Source organism: Toxorhynchites rutilus, chromosome 3 (genome assembly GCF_029784135.1).
Source record: "Toxorhynchites rutilus septentrionalis strain SRP chromosome 3, ASM2978413v1, whole genome shotgun sequence".
Taxonomy (NCBI): Eukaryota; Metazoa; Arthropoda; class Insecta; order Diptera; family Culicidae; genus Toxorhynchites; species Toxorhynchites rutilus.
Window position 1 is genome coordinate 315,558,952 of NC_073746.1, and position 13,228 is coordinate 315,572,179.

At 37.3% G+C, this 13,228-nt stretch overlaps 2 protein-coding genes and 1 pseudogene across 12 annotated transcripts in view; 2 read left to right on the top strand and 1 right to left on the bottom strand.

Moving 5' to 3' along the window:
* The window catches only part of LOC129773587 (myotubularin-related protein 4), a 113,350-nt gene extending 107,188 nt beyond the window's left edge, over positions 1-6,162 (top strand). For all 11 annotated transcript variants that reach the window (XM_055777218.1, XM_055777219.1, XM_055777217.1 and 8 more), the window contains 2 exons: positions 4,853-5,176; positions 5,234-6,162. In XM_055777218.1, coding sequence (XP_055633193.1) covers positions 4,853-5,176; positions 5,234-5,572 — 663 coding nt within the window. In that variant the 3' untranslated portion in view covers positions 5,573-6,162. The remainder of the gene's footprint in view (positions 1-4,852; positions 5,177-5,233) is intronic.
* Positions 6,163-7,887: 1,725 nt separating this feature from the next.
* On the top strand, positions 7,888-9,002 carry LOC129774460 (putative nuclease HARBI1; annotated as a pseudogene).
* Positions 9,003-9,136: 134 nt separating this feature from the next.
* On the bottom strand, positions 9,137-10,171 carry LOC129780221 (uncharacterized). Its single transcript, XM_055788254.1, has 4 exons — positions 10,061-10,171; positions 9,622-10,001; positions 9,392-9,546; positions 9,137-9,256 (listed from the first exon to the last, which is right to left on the bottom strand). Exons 1-3 carry the CDS (start codon positions 10,116-10,118, stop codon positions 9,409-9,411), a joined length of 576 nt encoding a protein of 191 aa, XP_055644229.1. The 5' UTR covers positions 10,119-10,171; the 3' UTR covers positions 9,137-9,256; positions 9,392-9,408.
* Between the last annotated feature and the right edge of the window lie 3,057 nt (positions 10,172-13,228).

Consider the following 13,228-nt stretch of genomic DNA (forward strand, 5'->3'; position numbering starts at 1 on the left):
GTAAAATCACCCAGGAGGGGAATGCATGAAATCGGAGCATTGAAAAAAAAGGTAATGCCAAATATCTTCAAATTGAAACGTCGAGATCTACTGTCATCTCGTTTTTTTGTCATCTAATTCCGAAATTCGATTTTTATTAATATAAACAAAGCAACAATTAAAAAATAACATTTTTATCTAAATGTTTTTTTTTTCGTAATTCTCGCAGCAGTAATTGTCTTTCTAATGGCAATCCGTTTTCCTTAGCCCATGTAATAACTTCCACGATTTCACACAAGGCTGTTTCATTTGAAACCCAATTTTTGAACTCTTCATCGATCTGATGTAGTTCCAAAACTGATGAAGTATTCGCACCCTTGGCAGTCGAAAACGAATTTTTATCACCCTTGAAATATGTGTTTGGATGCAAAACAATGTTGACTGTGTCATCGTCGATCAGGGCCTCAAACTCCACATCTTCGTCGTATACGGTATTGTCTTGGTCAATTAATTTCTGCGGAATCGAAAGTATGCGCTCTTTTACAACCGACAACGGGATATCAGCATTCTCCATGACATGACAATGGAATCAGCTGGTATCTCGTCCCAAACCTCGGCTACCAAACTTGGCATCCAAGAAGCTCACGCATGAGCTTTTGATTGAAGTTGGACTAGACCATTTGAATAATATTTTGGTCCAAGAGCTGTAACAAGGCGATATATATTTTTTTTCGGTTTTCAAAACTTTACCCCTCCAGCGCCAGCCGAATTCTGGCTACGACACTGTAATATACAAATAAATGAGGACAAATCATAGTTAATTTACGTTTACCGAGAGACTTTCTTTTGATTTTTTTCATGATTCGATTATCCGGAAAATTCGATTATCTGGAGTGAAAATAAAATCAACATTCCGGATAATCGAGTCCGACCTGTACTTACCAGCGCAATTTCATAATGATTTTTTTTGCAATGAAATTTATTCTGAGGTCAATGCAATGCGATGACGTAATACGATCCGGCCGCCAATCCGCCGTCGGAGGCGACGTTCTATCGCAAGCAAACCTGTGTTCCATCGATTGCCTGGTTAGCTGAAACATGGGGGACGATCCTTATTCAAAAATACGTTTGTCTGGTGCATTACGTTTGCTATCTATGCGACGACTACATCGCTTGAAAATGAAAACGAATCTGTTCATTGAAATTTTGTTTTTTACATCGGTTCCCTAAATTAACTCTCGAAATACAAAGAAAAGTAGGAGCGTTATTTTAAAAAAAAGTATTTAATTTATTAAAATTAAACAATTTGCTACGTTTCCTTCTTTGATCAAAATTTTATTTAAATTTATTTTTTGTAAAGAATTAAGAAAAAAAAATTTGGCCCTTTTCAAAAAGTAGTCTAATTCTTTTTTGAACATTTTAAGCATGCAAAGTTGCTTAAATGACCAATGTCTTTACACCCACAACGTTGCACTGTTTCGTTTTTGCTTCACTCACGAATATACGAGTTTTTGGGTACTAGTTTATTTATATATACGATCATTCTAAGAACGTTCTTATCAGAATCAAATTTAAAAATACTTTCTAATTGAATATAGTTGTACATTCAAATACATATTTCATTCGGATAAACGTTGCATTCGGTGAATGTTGCATTCGAATAATTGTTGCATTCGAGTAAATGTTGGTGAATGATGTTCCATTCGGGTGGTTGAAATTCCGGTGAATGTCTTTCGAGTAAAAGTGACACAATGTAGTTATCATAGCTTGTTGATGGATGTGGATTACATATTGGTTGACTGCTAAATGCGGTAGTGTCCCATTCACCCGAAACACGTTTACCCGAAGCATATTTACACTAAGCAAATTCAACCGAATGTAACAAACTCCCGAATGCGACATGTTGATAAATGTTATGAGGAAATTCGAAAATGATGCTGGAGACTTCCCTGTGTTATTTTTAGAAATTAGTGTAGACACAATTAACATGACGTCTACATTTCTTTCCGTATTGCTCTCAAAGGCTAGGAGATCATTTGGAAATGAACACGGGTTATGGAATATTTCGAAAAATAAGCAGATAATACATTACATAAAGTACATAAAGCATAAATGCCATGAAAATGTGGAAAGAGTTGATAAGAAAAAAAAAGGTACTTGGAATGGAATTTATTATTTAGTGATGAAATTTATTCTGAGATCAATGTAGTGTTCCTCCGATTGCCCGGTTAGTTTGAAACATAGGAGATGATCCTTTAGTTAGGTGCAGGACGGCATACGTTTACCCAGTGCATTACGTATTTTGCATATTTCAATGCAGGAATTTCTTGAAGAGCAACATGTGATAAGGTGTGCCAGAAACATAACATTGTAAGTCGTTATTCAGTGGTGGCTCCTTTTGCTCCTGTAAAACAAAGTAATGTCAAGTGCGAATTTATCGTCGATATCAAACAAAATATATGTTTACCTCTTCTAGAATATGTTGGAACTGCTCAAACTGTTGATTTGTTGAAGATAGCAGGTCCGATAAAATGAGTTTCAAGAAAAATTCCTTAAATGCGATGCGCGCAAAATTACATTCGAATGGCTACCGTGAGCGAAATTCCTGTTTTATTTATTATTATTTTCGACATTTTACAGTTTTATGTATAACAGGATTTCTTAAATAGCTTCATATGTTCTAAGAATAGGATAGTCAAGAAGTTTCAATTGGTTATTGATTAGATTATCGGATTTCAAGCACCGGTTCATCTTACCACCCCTGTTCCCCTCCCCTACGAGTTTTTGGATATCAGTCATTGTATAAATATTATCATTTTAATAGCGCTTATCAGGATTAAATATAAAAATAGCAGTGAATATTACATTCGGGTAGATGTTACTTTCGGGTAAATGTCGCATTCGAGTAGATATTCCATTCGGGTGAACGGAATTCAGGTGAATGTCTGTCGGATAGCTGTCATTCGAGTAACTGTAACACAATCACAATCAATGTGACATAATCGCTAAATGCACATAATGGGCCTGATCACGAACATCAATGTCACAAACGCTTTCACGTCACTTACACTTCACTTAATCTTTTTGTGTCTATCATCATTGTCACGGACAGTTGCATGTAAAAATAAACTCCGTGAAGTGAAAGAGTTCATTCCCGTTTATAAGAGACATGTCAGTTTCGGACGTTTGAACATTATGTCGGTTGCATAATTTCGGACGTTTGAACGTTATGTAGGTAAAATAAATAAATGTATTCCATTTAATTGAACGTATTTTGACGGATATCAACATAATGGAAAAAGAACTAGAGAATAATTTGAAAATTATTAATTTAAGAGCTTTGCAATAATAGATTATTTTTTTCCTTATTTGAAACTTAAATATTCTTCCATTCGAAGTATGTCTTCAAAACAATATCGTTGAAAATATCTATTACGTAAAAACAAAATATCAATAGCCTTGTTCGATGTAACTATCGTCCTGATTCGGGTCTTGTCCACCAATTGCGAATGTTTGAATGACAAAAACCAGCTCTGCAATGTTGGAAGAACATTACAGTTATTATTTTATATTCAAAATATCAACGAATCAATATTATACAAAATCAATCATAATGATCGTTTTGGGCCAGTGGCCTCCATTGCCATTTTATGGGGTTGCAACTCTCTGTTAGTCTAATCCATAAAATAGAAACAAAAATTTTCTATTCAATTAGGACAATCGAAATTAGACCTTTCGCCATATTTCAATAGGTCTACGCTACATTTTTAGTCCTCAATTACATCCCATAGTGCATTTATCGAATCCAAATAAACAAATTTACGTCCTCTGGATACGTCAGGATTTCATTCTAAAAATTCCACGAAGCAGGTAAACTGCTGATTTTTATCTTTTCTTTCTTGAAAAGCAAGACAAGATTCAAAATGTTAGCAAAAAAGCTAAATAAATCCGAAATTAAACTTACTCCATTCCGCGTGACTAGCTTTCACCATCTAAAACACAAGTGACAAATATACTTGTTTTCCCCGTGACGTGACAGTATCGTGATATTCATAATATCACCGAGTTCATCAAAGTTGCCACGACGGATGAACTCTTCCGGATTCTACAGACACGGTGGCAGCCGTAATAACGTTGTATACAATTCACTTCATTTTCACCGTGAAGTGACGTTCGTGATCATGCCCAATATATCCCAGACAGCGATTTTTTTCTATTATTGTCCCTCTATACCTTAGGTATGAAATTGCCCAAATGTTCTATTGATCATCAGAATAATATTCAAATCACTACACAAGTAGTTCCTGTACAGATATGAGTTATAGGTGTAAAAACTGTTTTGCCCTAAAGATGTCCATTTTGCGATGTATGATATCCACGGAACAAAATACATCCATTTCTGAAACGACCGTTTTTAAATTGGTAACCGTTTTTGAAATGCAGTTTTTCAGTCTCTATTATAAGTTTTTTCAATATTTTGTTGGTCATTCAGCAACTTTTCCAAAAGTCATTTTGTGAGTAATATCGATTTATAAAAGCACAATGAAAATCTAGACCACTTTTGGAAAAATAAGTATGAAAAGATGTTCGATAAACAAATAATTGTACACCCACAAGGATTCAATGAATTCATCGAGTGGGCTGCCAATCCCATAGATGAATTGGCGAGGAATCTTTCAATATAAAAATTGCACTTATTTGGTTTTAGTTGGATTAGTTATCACTTTGAGTCTTATAAGTTTAGTAGATAATTTTGAAATCGTGACTTCCATTATAATCCATAATAGCATGACGTGCGTTTGCCGTGCATGATTAACACGTGCCCAGCGATCTCCGCGACTAACCATACCTGAACTCCCTTTCCTCATTGCAGAACTCCATGGTTGATTCGATGATCGAGAATGCCTCCAACTGTTCGTGGGAGGCCGTGGATGAGCGTAGCGCTCCCTCGTCGGGGGCCAACTCGTCGCAGCAAATTGCCTCCAGTGTGCTTTGGGTTCCGGATCATGCCGTGTCGCGGTGTACCACCTGTCAGACGGAATTTTGGCTCGGTCGGCGGAAGCACCACTGCCGGTCTTGTGGACAGATTTTCTGCGCTGATTGCTCCGAATACTCGGCTCCTCTGCCAGACGAGAAACTGTTCCAACCGGTGCGGTTATGTGCTCCCTGCTACCAGAGCGTCAGCGAGCGGATGACCGTAAGTGGATGCTTTCTCAATCCACCCCCATTGATTCTAACATTCGATATTTTACAGAGCAGCCAACAGTCGGCAGCAAACGGCAGTAGCATAAACTTAGGCAACAGTCAGTATGGCGACAGTGGCATGAATGGAAGTGTCCTCGTAACCACCACTAAACAGCACAATGCACCATCTTCCGCGACAACGTCATCAGTTCACGTAGCAAATAATAATTGCGTCTCGGCCGCCTTGTTGAGCTCGATCAATACCGCCTCCGCGAGTAGTCTACCGAGCAACTTAGAAGCAAATAGCAAACAACATGTCTCAGCTACGGTCGCCAGCACATCGTGCAGCGCCAGTGCTAACAGCAATACGGACCGAGGAACTTGCAAGACTACCACAGCAACCAACTAACTTCAACACCATACCGCAATCATCCCTCTCTTACGTAAGTCCCTGTCGTTTCCTATTGTTTTGTGTTTGATCAATCGTTGACTATCATTTCTTTCATTCAAGAGGTATATATTTTATTTGATTGTAACGCGACTGTTTTGTTTTTTTTTTTTATAATTCGTACGACGAGGGTCACCTGAGACGACTGAAGTGTCAACAAATGTTGTTTTATATTAGAAGCAAAATGTATCATTCATAATTCTCACAAAAAAGAAGAAAGAACCACATCTGGATCGTTAAATGTACTGCTACAAAAGAAAGCTTTTTTCCGCAGAAATACATGAACCTATTATATAATGTTACAAGTGGTATAATATTGATATAAACGTCAGCAAAGCTACTAAAAATCACCGTGGACAATACACAAAAAAAAACATATTGTCAAACAAATCGCATATGTAGCTGCAAACACATGATAGATAACAAAAAAAAAACAAGAAGAAAAACTGTTAGGAAGAGAGCTATAAAATCACACAGTTGTATACATGCAAACTATTACTAGTAATATATTAGATTAACTGATTGAGTGAACGCTAACTGTAAGACGGGAAGACGAGCGAGTGATAACTATTCAAAGCGATCCGAACATCCCTTTCGGTTATTGTTGACCAAATTCGCAACCGATCCCCTTCGATTTTGATGATATTGGGCCTGATCACGAACGTCACTTCACGGTGAAAACGAAGTGAATTGTATACAACGTTATTACGGCTGCCACCGTGTGTGTAGAATCCGGAAGAGCTCATCCGTCGTGACAACTTTGATGAACTCGGTGTTATTATGAATATCGCGATACTGTCATGTCACGGAGAAAAACAAGTATATTTGTCACTTGTATTGTAGATAGTGAAAGCTAGTCACGCGGAATGGAGTAAGTTTAATTTCGTATTTATTTAGCTTTTTTTGCTAACATTTTGAATCTTGTCTTGCTTCTTAGGTATGAAAAAATAAAGAAACAGCAATTTATTCGCCTGGTGGCATTTTTAGAACGAAATTCTGACGTATCCAGAGTTTTTGTTTATTTGGATTCGGTAAATGCCTTATGGGATGTAATCAAGAACTGAAAATGTAGATGGACAAGACCCGAATCAGGACGATTGTTTGTTTTTTCACGTAATAGCTACTGATACTGTTTTTAAATTCTTCTCTTGTTCTTTTTCTATAATTTTGATATCCGTCTCAAGGAAATCTGAATCACTTTCTGCTTTCTGCAAATTCCTTGAAACACGTTAGATGTTTTATATGAACATTATGCTGCTGACCAGTTTCTTTTTGAATAATTAAATCAAACCTCATGTCCCATATATCAAATTACATGAGAATGGGAAGGATAAGAGAATTAAACTTCAGAATCCCATATGTAGCTCAGTAGCTCAGATTATACTACTCGTGAGGTGGATAAATTCGGGTTTGTTCTGAGATATAGAGTATATTATTATTCATCAAAATTATAGAAACGGTTCTTAAAAAAATGATTGTAATGCGATATTCGAGATGTCGATTCAACAACTGCATTATTCACGAGCAAACAAGTATTCCTCCTCATCATTGAACCAGTATTTTATTCAGCGAACTAACGCACCAAGCAAATGAATCATGGGATGAGTCCGAATAGTTGGCATTGAAATACCGAATAATCTCCTCTCACGCTAAAGGTCACGAGTTCAATTCTCACTCCCGACATTCTTCCAAAAATGGAAGTAAAAGTGACGAACCAGCCAAATGAGTTGAAAGTCACTATAATACAGATAAAAAAAAAAAATACCGAATAATCGAGGTATCGCGAACTCGTCATTCTAAAACATACGCTTAATTAAATGGCCTTTTATCTCATACACTGTAATAATTTTACCTTCAAACGTCCAATATTATGCAACCGACGTAACGTTTAAACGCCCAAAATTATGCAACCGACATGTCTCTTGTAAACGGGAATGAACACTCTCACTTCACGGAGTTTATTTTTACACGCAACTGTCCGTGACAATAGGTCGTATGAATAAAAACAAAACTCAGCTTTACTTTACTTGAATCACGCATTCGAGCAGTGACATTAAGTATTTACTACGTTTGGTATGAATAAAACTGGCAACTGAGTATGAACTTTTCGAAAATGAAAGTTTACTTGATTTCGTATGAATAAAACAGCATTTATCAAGTATTTACTTTGTTATTATCAAGTATGCTCATGAGCGTACTTTGCTTCTGAAAACTCTTTTGTTTATCTTATGCGATTAATATTTAGTGCTGCTATCTTACATTTAAACAAGTGAAAAATGTATTATGATGCGCCAAATATTCCTTTTCCGCTCGTTTGTGACATCGGTCCTTCATTTGAGAAAAATCGGGCTACCAAAACATACAAAATACGCAGAGAGGGAGATGACGACAATTTCAAGCAGTTGTACAGGTTTAGTCGCGAAAATGTAGGTTTCTTAGCAAGAACCTTTCTACCCATCTATGAGGAAACCAGAGGGGGAGCGTTGCAAAACATGCAAAAAATGAAATGTTTCCTGCGTTATGTGGGCAATCCCGGATTCCAGATATGCTCTTCATTACTTACTCTGGCATTGCAAAAAAACAGATATACGATTTTTTAGGTGGGAGTTGGTGAGGATTTGGGTCTACACCAAACGACCGTTTGCAAAACTGTCTGGCAAACGTGTCGAGCGATCGTTGAAAAATCCCACGAGTGGATTAAATTCCCATCAATGAAGGAAGAATTTGAACACGAAAAGAAATTATGGATCAAAAAGTACAAGTTTCCTTACTGCATAGGGGCTCTTGACTGCACTCATGTGCTCATAAAACGGCCACACCATTTTGCCGATGAATTCGTCAATCGTAAAGGATTGACGTCATTTAACGTTCAGGCAACGTGCAATGGACGAGAAATGTTCACGAGTGTGGAGTGTCGGTGGCCTGGTTCTGTCCACGATGCCAGAATATGGAGAAATTCCGCAATCGTGAAATACTCTCCGACAACAACAGCGATGCCGTTATGCTAGCAGATGAAGCATACCCTATAGCGCCTTGGCTAATGACGCCATTTAAAAACCCGTCATCTGCAGAACAGAGGTGCTACAACATTATGCATACTAGGGAAAGGGTGATAATCGAACGGGTATTCGGACTAGCTATACAACGATTTCCCATTTTGCAATCAAAAGTCCGCATATCAACGGAAAGAGTCCCACAGATGGTCGTTGCGTGCTTCGTGCTCCATAATGTGGCGAAGATAATGAATGATGAAGATTTCACGTTGCCGGAAGAGTTACTTCAGCCAAACTATGTACAGTTCAATGGGGGAGTCGATGATGGCGACTCTATTCGCCATAGAGGACAACGTCGTCGAGATGCAATTGCGACGCACACTAAAAATCAGTTATAATATAAAAAATATTCTGCCTTTAAAACTTTATTAATTTAACTTTAATTTAAAAAATATATACACTTTCAGATGATCATGTTCTCTTTGAGTTTTTTGATTTTCAGGACAGCAATTTCCTTTTTCAGAACCAACAGCTCCATTTCTTTTTGGTGTCGCTCTTCTTGGTTGGCTTACATTACATCCGTATAATCTTGTTGCTTTTTCAGGAACATAAGGTGCTCCTCACACACTGTTTGTTGTGTTCTGCCACGTGTCTGGAATATAAAAAAAGAATTAAAAAACTATAAAAGTTCTTTGAAGAACAATTTTAGGAGAGAAATGGGAATAAAAATACCATTTTAACTGAGAGCGCATGAAAAGTAAAAGTAGAATTAAAATAAAACACATACCGATTTTTGATTTGTTTTTAGTGTTTGACACGCTTGACTGGGCGCCAGAAACTCGTTCTGCAAGCTCTTATAATCATAATCATCAGAAGAATCATGCTCCTCCTTCGGTGGATCCTTCCCCATTGCAATATTTTTGCTTCATACTGCCAGACCATCTGTAAAAGTTATGATAAATGATAACATTTCATAAGTTTCAATATAATTGAAATAATTGAATAATTTTTACTTACACGGAACGCTGATGATGCTGGGATTGTCAACACCCCCCGCAGTCCATAAAACTTTTCTTGCGGTTGGTTGAGCACAATTTTAACGTTCCCTGTTTTTTTGGTATCCGTTTTTTCTTTAACAGTGGTCTTCATGTTATTGATTTTCTTCAATATTTGGTCGCCAGAGAACTCCAATCCACATCGGATGAACAACTGCTGTCGCATCGCCGCCAACGCTATTTTTTTCTTCTCCCGCACAGGTGTTTGCGATTTGGAAAGTAAAATTTTTCCTACTTCCTCCAGTACATCCACAAACACAGCATACATTTGTTCCTGATTAGATTGATTCTTCCTCTTTCTTCCGCTATCGCTGCTGATTGATTTTTCGGCAGATCCTTCGACTGTAAATTTATGATTGGAAACTAGTATTTTTAAGCAACAATTAAAAAACTCAACTTACCATCATCTACCAGAACAATCTCTTCGAGTACCTCGATGTTTTCGTGGCCAAAAATCATTGTTATAGATTTTTTTTTCAATGAAAGGATCACAACACGGGCGAGAAAAGTGACGTTTTGAAACCAAACAAAAACAATCAGTTGATAGATGTTTGACAAAGTAAAAACTATGTTCGAATTCGAAAATCAAATTAGTAAAGAAAACTTTTATTCATACGGATTCAAGTAAATACTAGGAAAGTTTACTTTACTTGGAAACGAGCAGAAAAAGTAAATACTTTTTTTTATTCATACGACCTAATAGGCCGTATGAATAAAAACAAAATTCACCTTTACTTTACTTCATTCGAGCAGTGAGATTAAGTTTTTACTACGTTTGGTATGAATCAAAGAAACAACAAAGTATTTACTTTTCGAAAATGGATGTTTAGCTGATTTCGTATGAATAAAACAGCATTCAGCAAGTAATTACTTCGTTATTATCAAGTATGCTCATGAGCTTTGGATCTGAAAACACTACCATTCGTTTTGATGTCATATCCGATTTATGTTTAATGCTGCTATCTTGCGCTTGAAGTTAAACAAGTTAACGATCCGCATTGATGGCATTGAGCTTCGTTTACTAGTTTAGGGGAGCGTAAAAAAAATTGATTGATTTTCAGGCGGAATGAACACGTTTTTGAAATTTAAATTATGAATGAAAAATAATCTTGCCGTACCAATTTGGCACTCTGTTTAAATGAAAAACACTTTTGTTTGCAGGTGGTGAAAAAATATTGTACGATATTGTTTTTGAAGACAACTTCATATTATAATGAAAAGTTTCAGTAATGATGTTGGAAATGTATAGACAAAGGGTTAAATAAAAGTCGGAAAAAAGTGTTTTAAGTGATTAAATAACATGATGTGAACATTTTCATTCAAATTTTAACATTTGAGAACTGGCTTCGTGTCTTCTAATATGATAGGTATTACACTAACGAGATAGGGACTCAAACTATGGTCCCTAATTGAAAGTCGCCACCAGACGTCGACAATATTCCTTTTTCATCGCGAATTCACGCTTTGTCAAAAAAAAAAACGTTTTGAAACGAAACCTAAACAATCAGTTGATAGATGTTTGACAAAGTAAAAACTATAATTCGAAAATCAAATTAGTAAAGTGAACTTTTATTCATACGGATTCAAGTAAATACTAGGAAAGTTTACTTTACTTGGAAACGGGCAGAATAAGTAGATACTTTTTTTTATTCATACGACCTAATGGTGATAGGTGCTCCCGTGGTCGAGTGGTTAGCGTCACACATTATCATGCCGGGGGTTCGGGTTCGATTCCCGTTCTGGTCGGGAGAATTTTTCGTCAAAGAAATTTTCTCCGACTTGCACTGTGGTCACGCGTATTCTACAGCTTGCCACTCAGAATACATTCAAGGCGTGTTATTCGGCATAGAAATCTCAACTAAGTACTAATAAAAATGACGCAAGTAATACTACGTTGAGACGGCGAAGTTCCTCTAGGAACGTTAGAGCCATTTAAGAAGAAGAATGATGATAGACACAAAGGGCCTGATCACGAACGTCACTTCACGGTGAAAACGAAGTGAGTTGTATACAACGTTATTACGGCTGCCACCGTGTCTGTAGAATCCGGAAGAGTTCATCCGTCGTGACAACTTTGATGAACTCGGTGTTATTATGAATACCACGATACTGTCATGTCACGGAGAAAAACAGGTATATTTGTCACTTGTGTTTTAGATGGTGAAAGCTAGTCACGCGGAATGGAGTAAGTTTAATTTCGTATTTATTTAGCTTTTTTTGCTATCATTTTGAATCTTGTCTTGTCTTGTTTAAGAAAACAAAAGAAAAACAAACAGCAATTTACCCGCTTGGTGACATTTCTAGAACGAAATTCTGACGTATCCAGAAGACGTAAATTTGTTTATTTGGATTCGGTAAACGCGCTATGGGATGTAATTAAGTATTAAAAATGTAGTTCCCGTAGGCCCATTGAAACATGGCGAAGGTCTACTTACGATTGTCCTGAATGAACAGAAATTTTTTGTTTCTATTTTTAGGATTAGACTAAGAGAAAGTTGCAACACCATAAAATGGCAATGGACGCCACTGGCCCAAATACGATCATTATGACTGATTATGTATAATATTGATTTGTTGATATTTTGAATATAAAATAATAACTGTAAAGTTTTTCCAACATTGCAGAGATAGTTTTTTGTAATTTAAACATCTTCTCAATTGGCGGACCAGACCAGAATCAGGACGATAGTTATAACTTTTTACGTTATAGATATTTTCAATGGTATTGTTTTGAAGACATACTTCGAAAGAAAGAATATTAAAAAAGGGATAATAAGTTTGTTTCTGTTTTCTATGAGGATTAAAGGGTGTGTCACATCAAATTGCATCACGGAAAAAACGCTGTAGAAATTTAATTTTTAGGAATTATATCTTCTGCTTTCGCTTATAATCAGATAAGAGTGTATAGATCACGTTGGCCATGCTTCACTGTCAATTTTTCGTAAATTTGGGAAAATGTCGTCGAACGAAAAATAGCGTCATGAATTAATCCTGTGCACTCATTTCGAGAATCCGGAGTTGTCACATCGGGACATCGGTAAGATGCTGGGAATCGTCCAATCCACGGTCAGCAGAGCACTAAAACGATACTTCGAGAACCTAACCATCGACCGGAAGGTGAAGAACGGCAAAAATGGATGCTCCGTCAGTGAAAAAGATCACAAGCGCGTAGTTAAGCAGTTTAGAGGTGATCCGAGAAGTTCGGTCCGGGATGTCGCCAATAAGCTGAATTTGTCAAGTTCATTCGTCCAGGGGACCTAGCAGCGGGAGGGCCTGCGTACATACAAGGTTCAGAAGGCTCGTAACCGCGACGAAAGGCAAAACATGGTGGGGAAGACGCGAGCCCGGAAGCTGTACACCGAAATGCTGACGAAGCCGCATTGCCTGGTAATGGACGACGAAACCTACGTCAAAGCGGACTTTCGTCAGCTGCCGGGCCTGTTGTTCTTCTCCGCAGAGGACAAATTCAGCGTTCCGGAGGAGATTCGCAAGCAGAAACTATCCAAGTTTGCCAAAAAAGTACATGGTGTGGCAAGCGATCTGCTCTTGCGGAAAGCGAAGCGCCCCCT

Coding starts and splice junctions, on each gene's coding strand:
- LOC129780221 (XM_055788254.1), bottom strand. CDS start 10,118: ATGATTTTTGGCCACGAAAACATCGAGGTACTCGAAGAGATTGTTCTG. Junction 10,002..10,060: donor GATTGTTCTGGTAGATGATG/GTAAGTTGAGTT, acceptor ATAAATTTACAG/TCGAAGGATCTGCCGAAAAA. Junction 9,547..9,621: donor CAGCATCATCAGCGTTCCGT/GTAAGTAAAAAT, acceptor TAACTTTTACAG/ATGGTCTGGCAGTATGAAGC.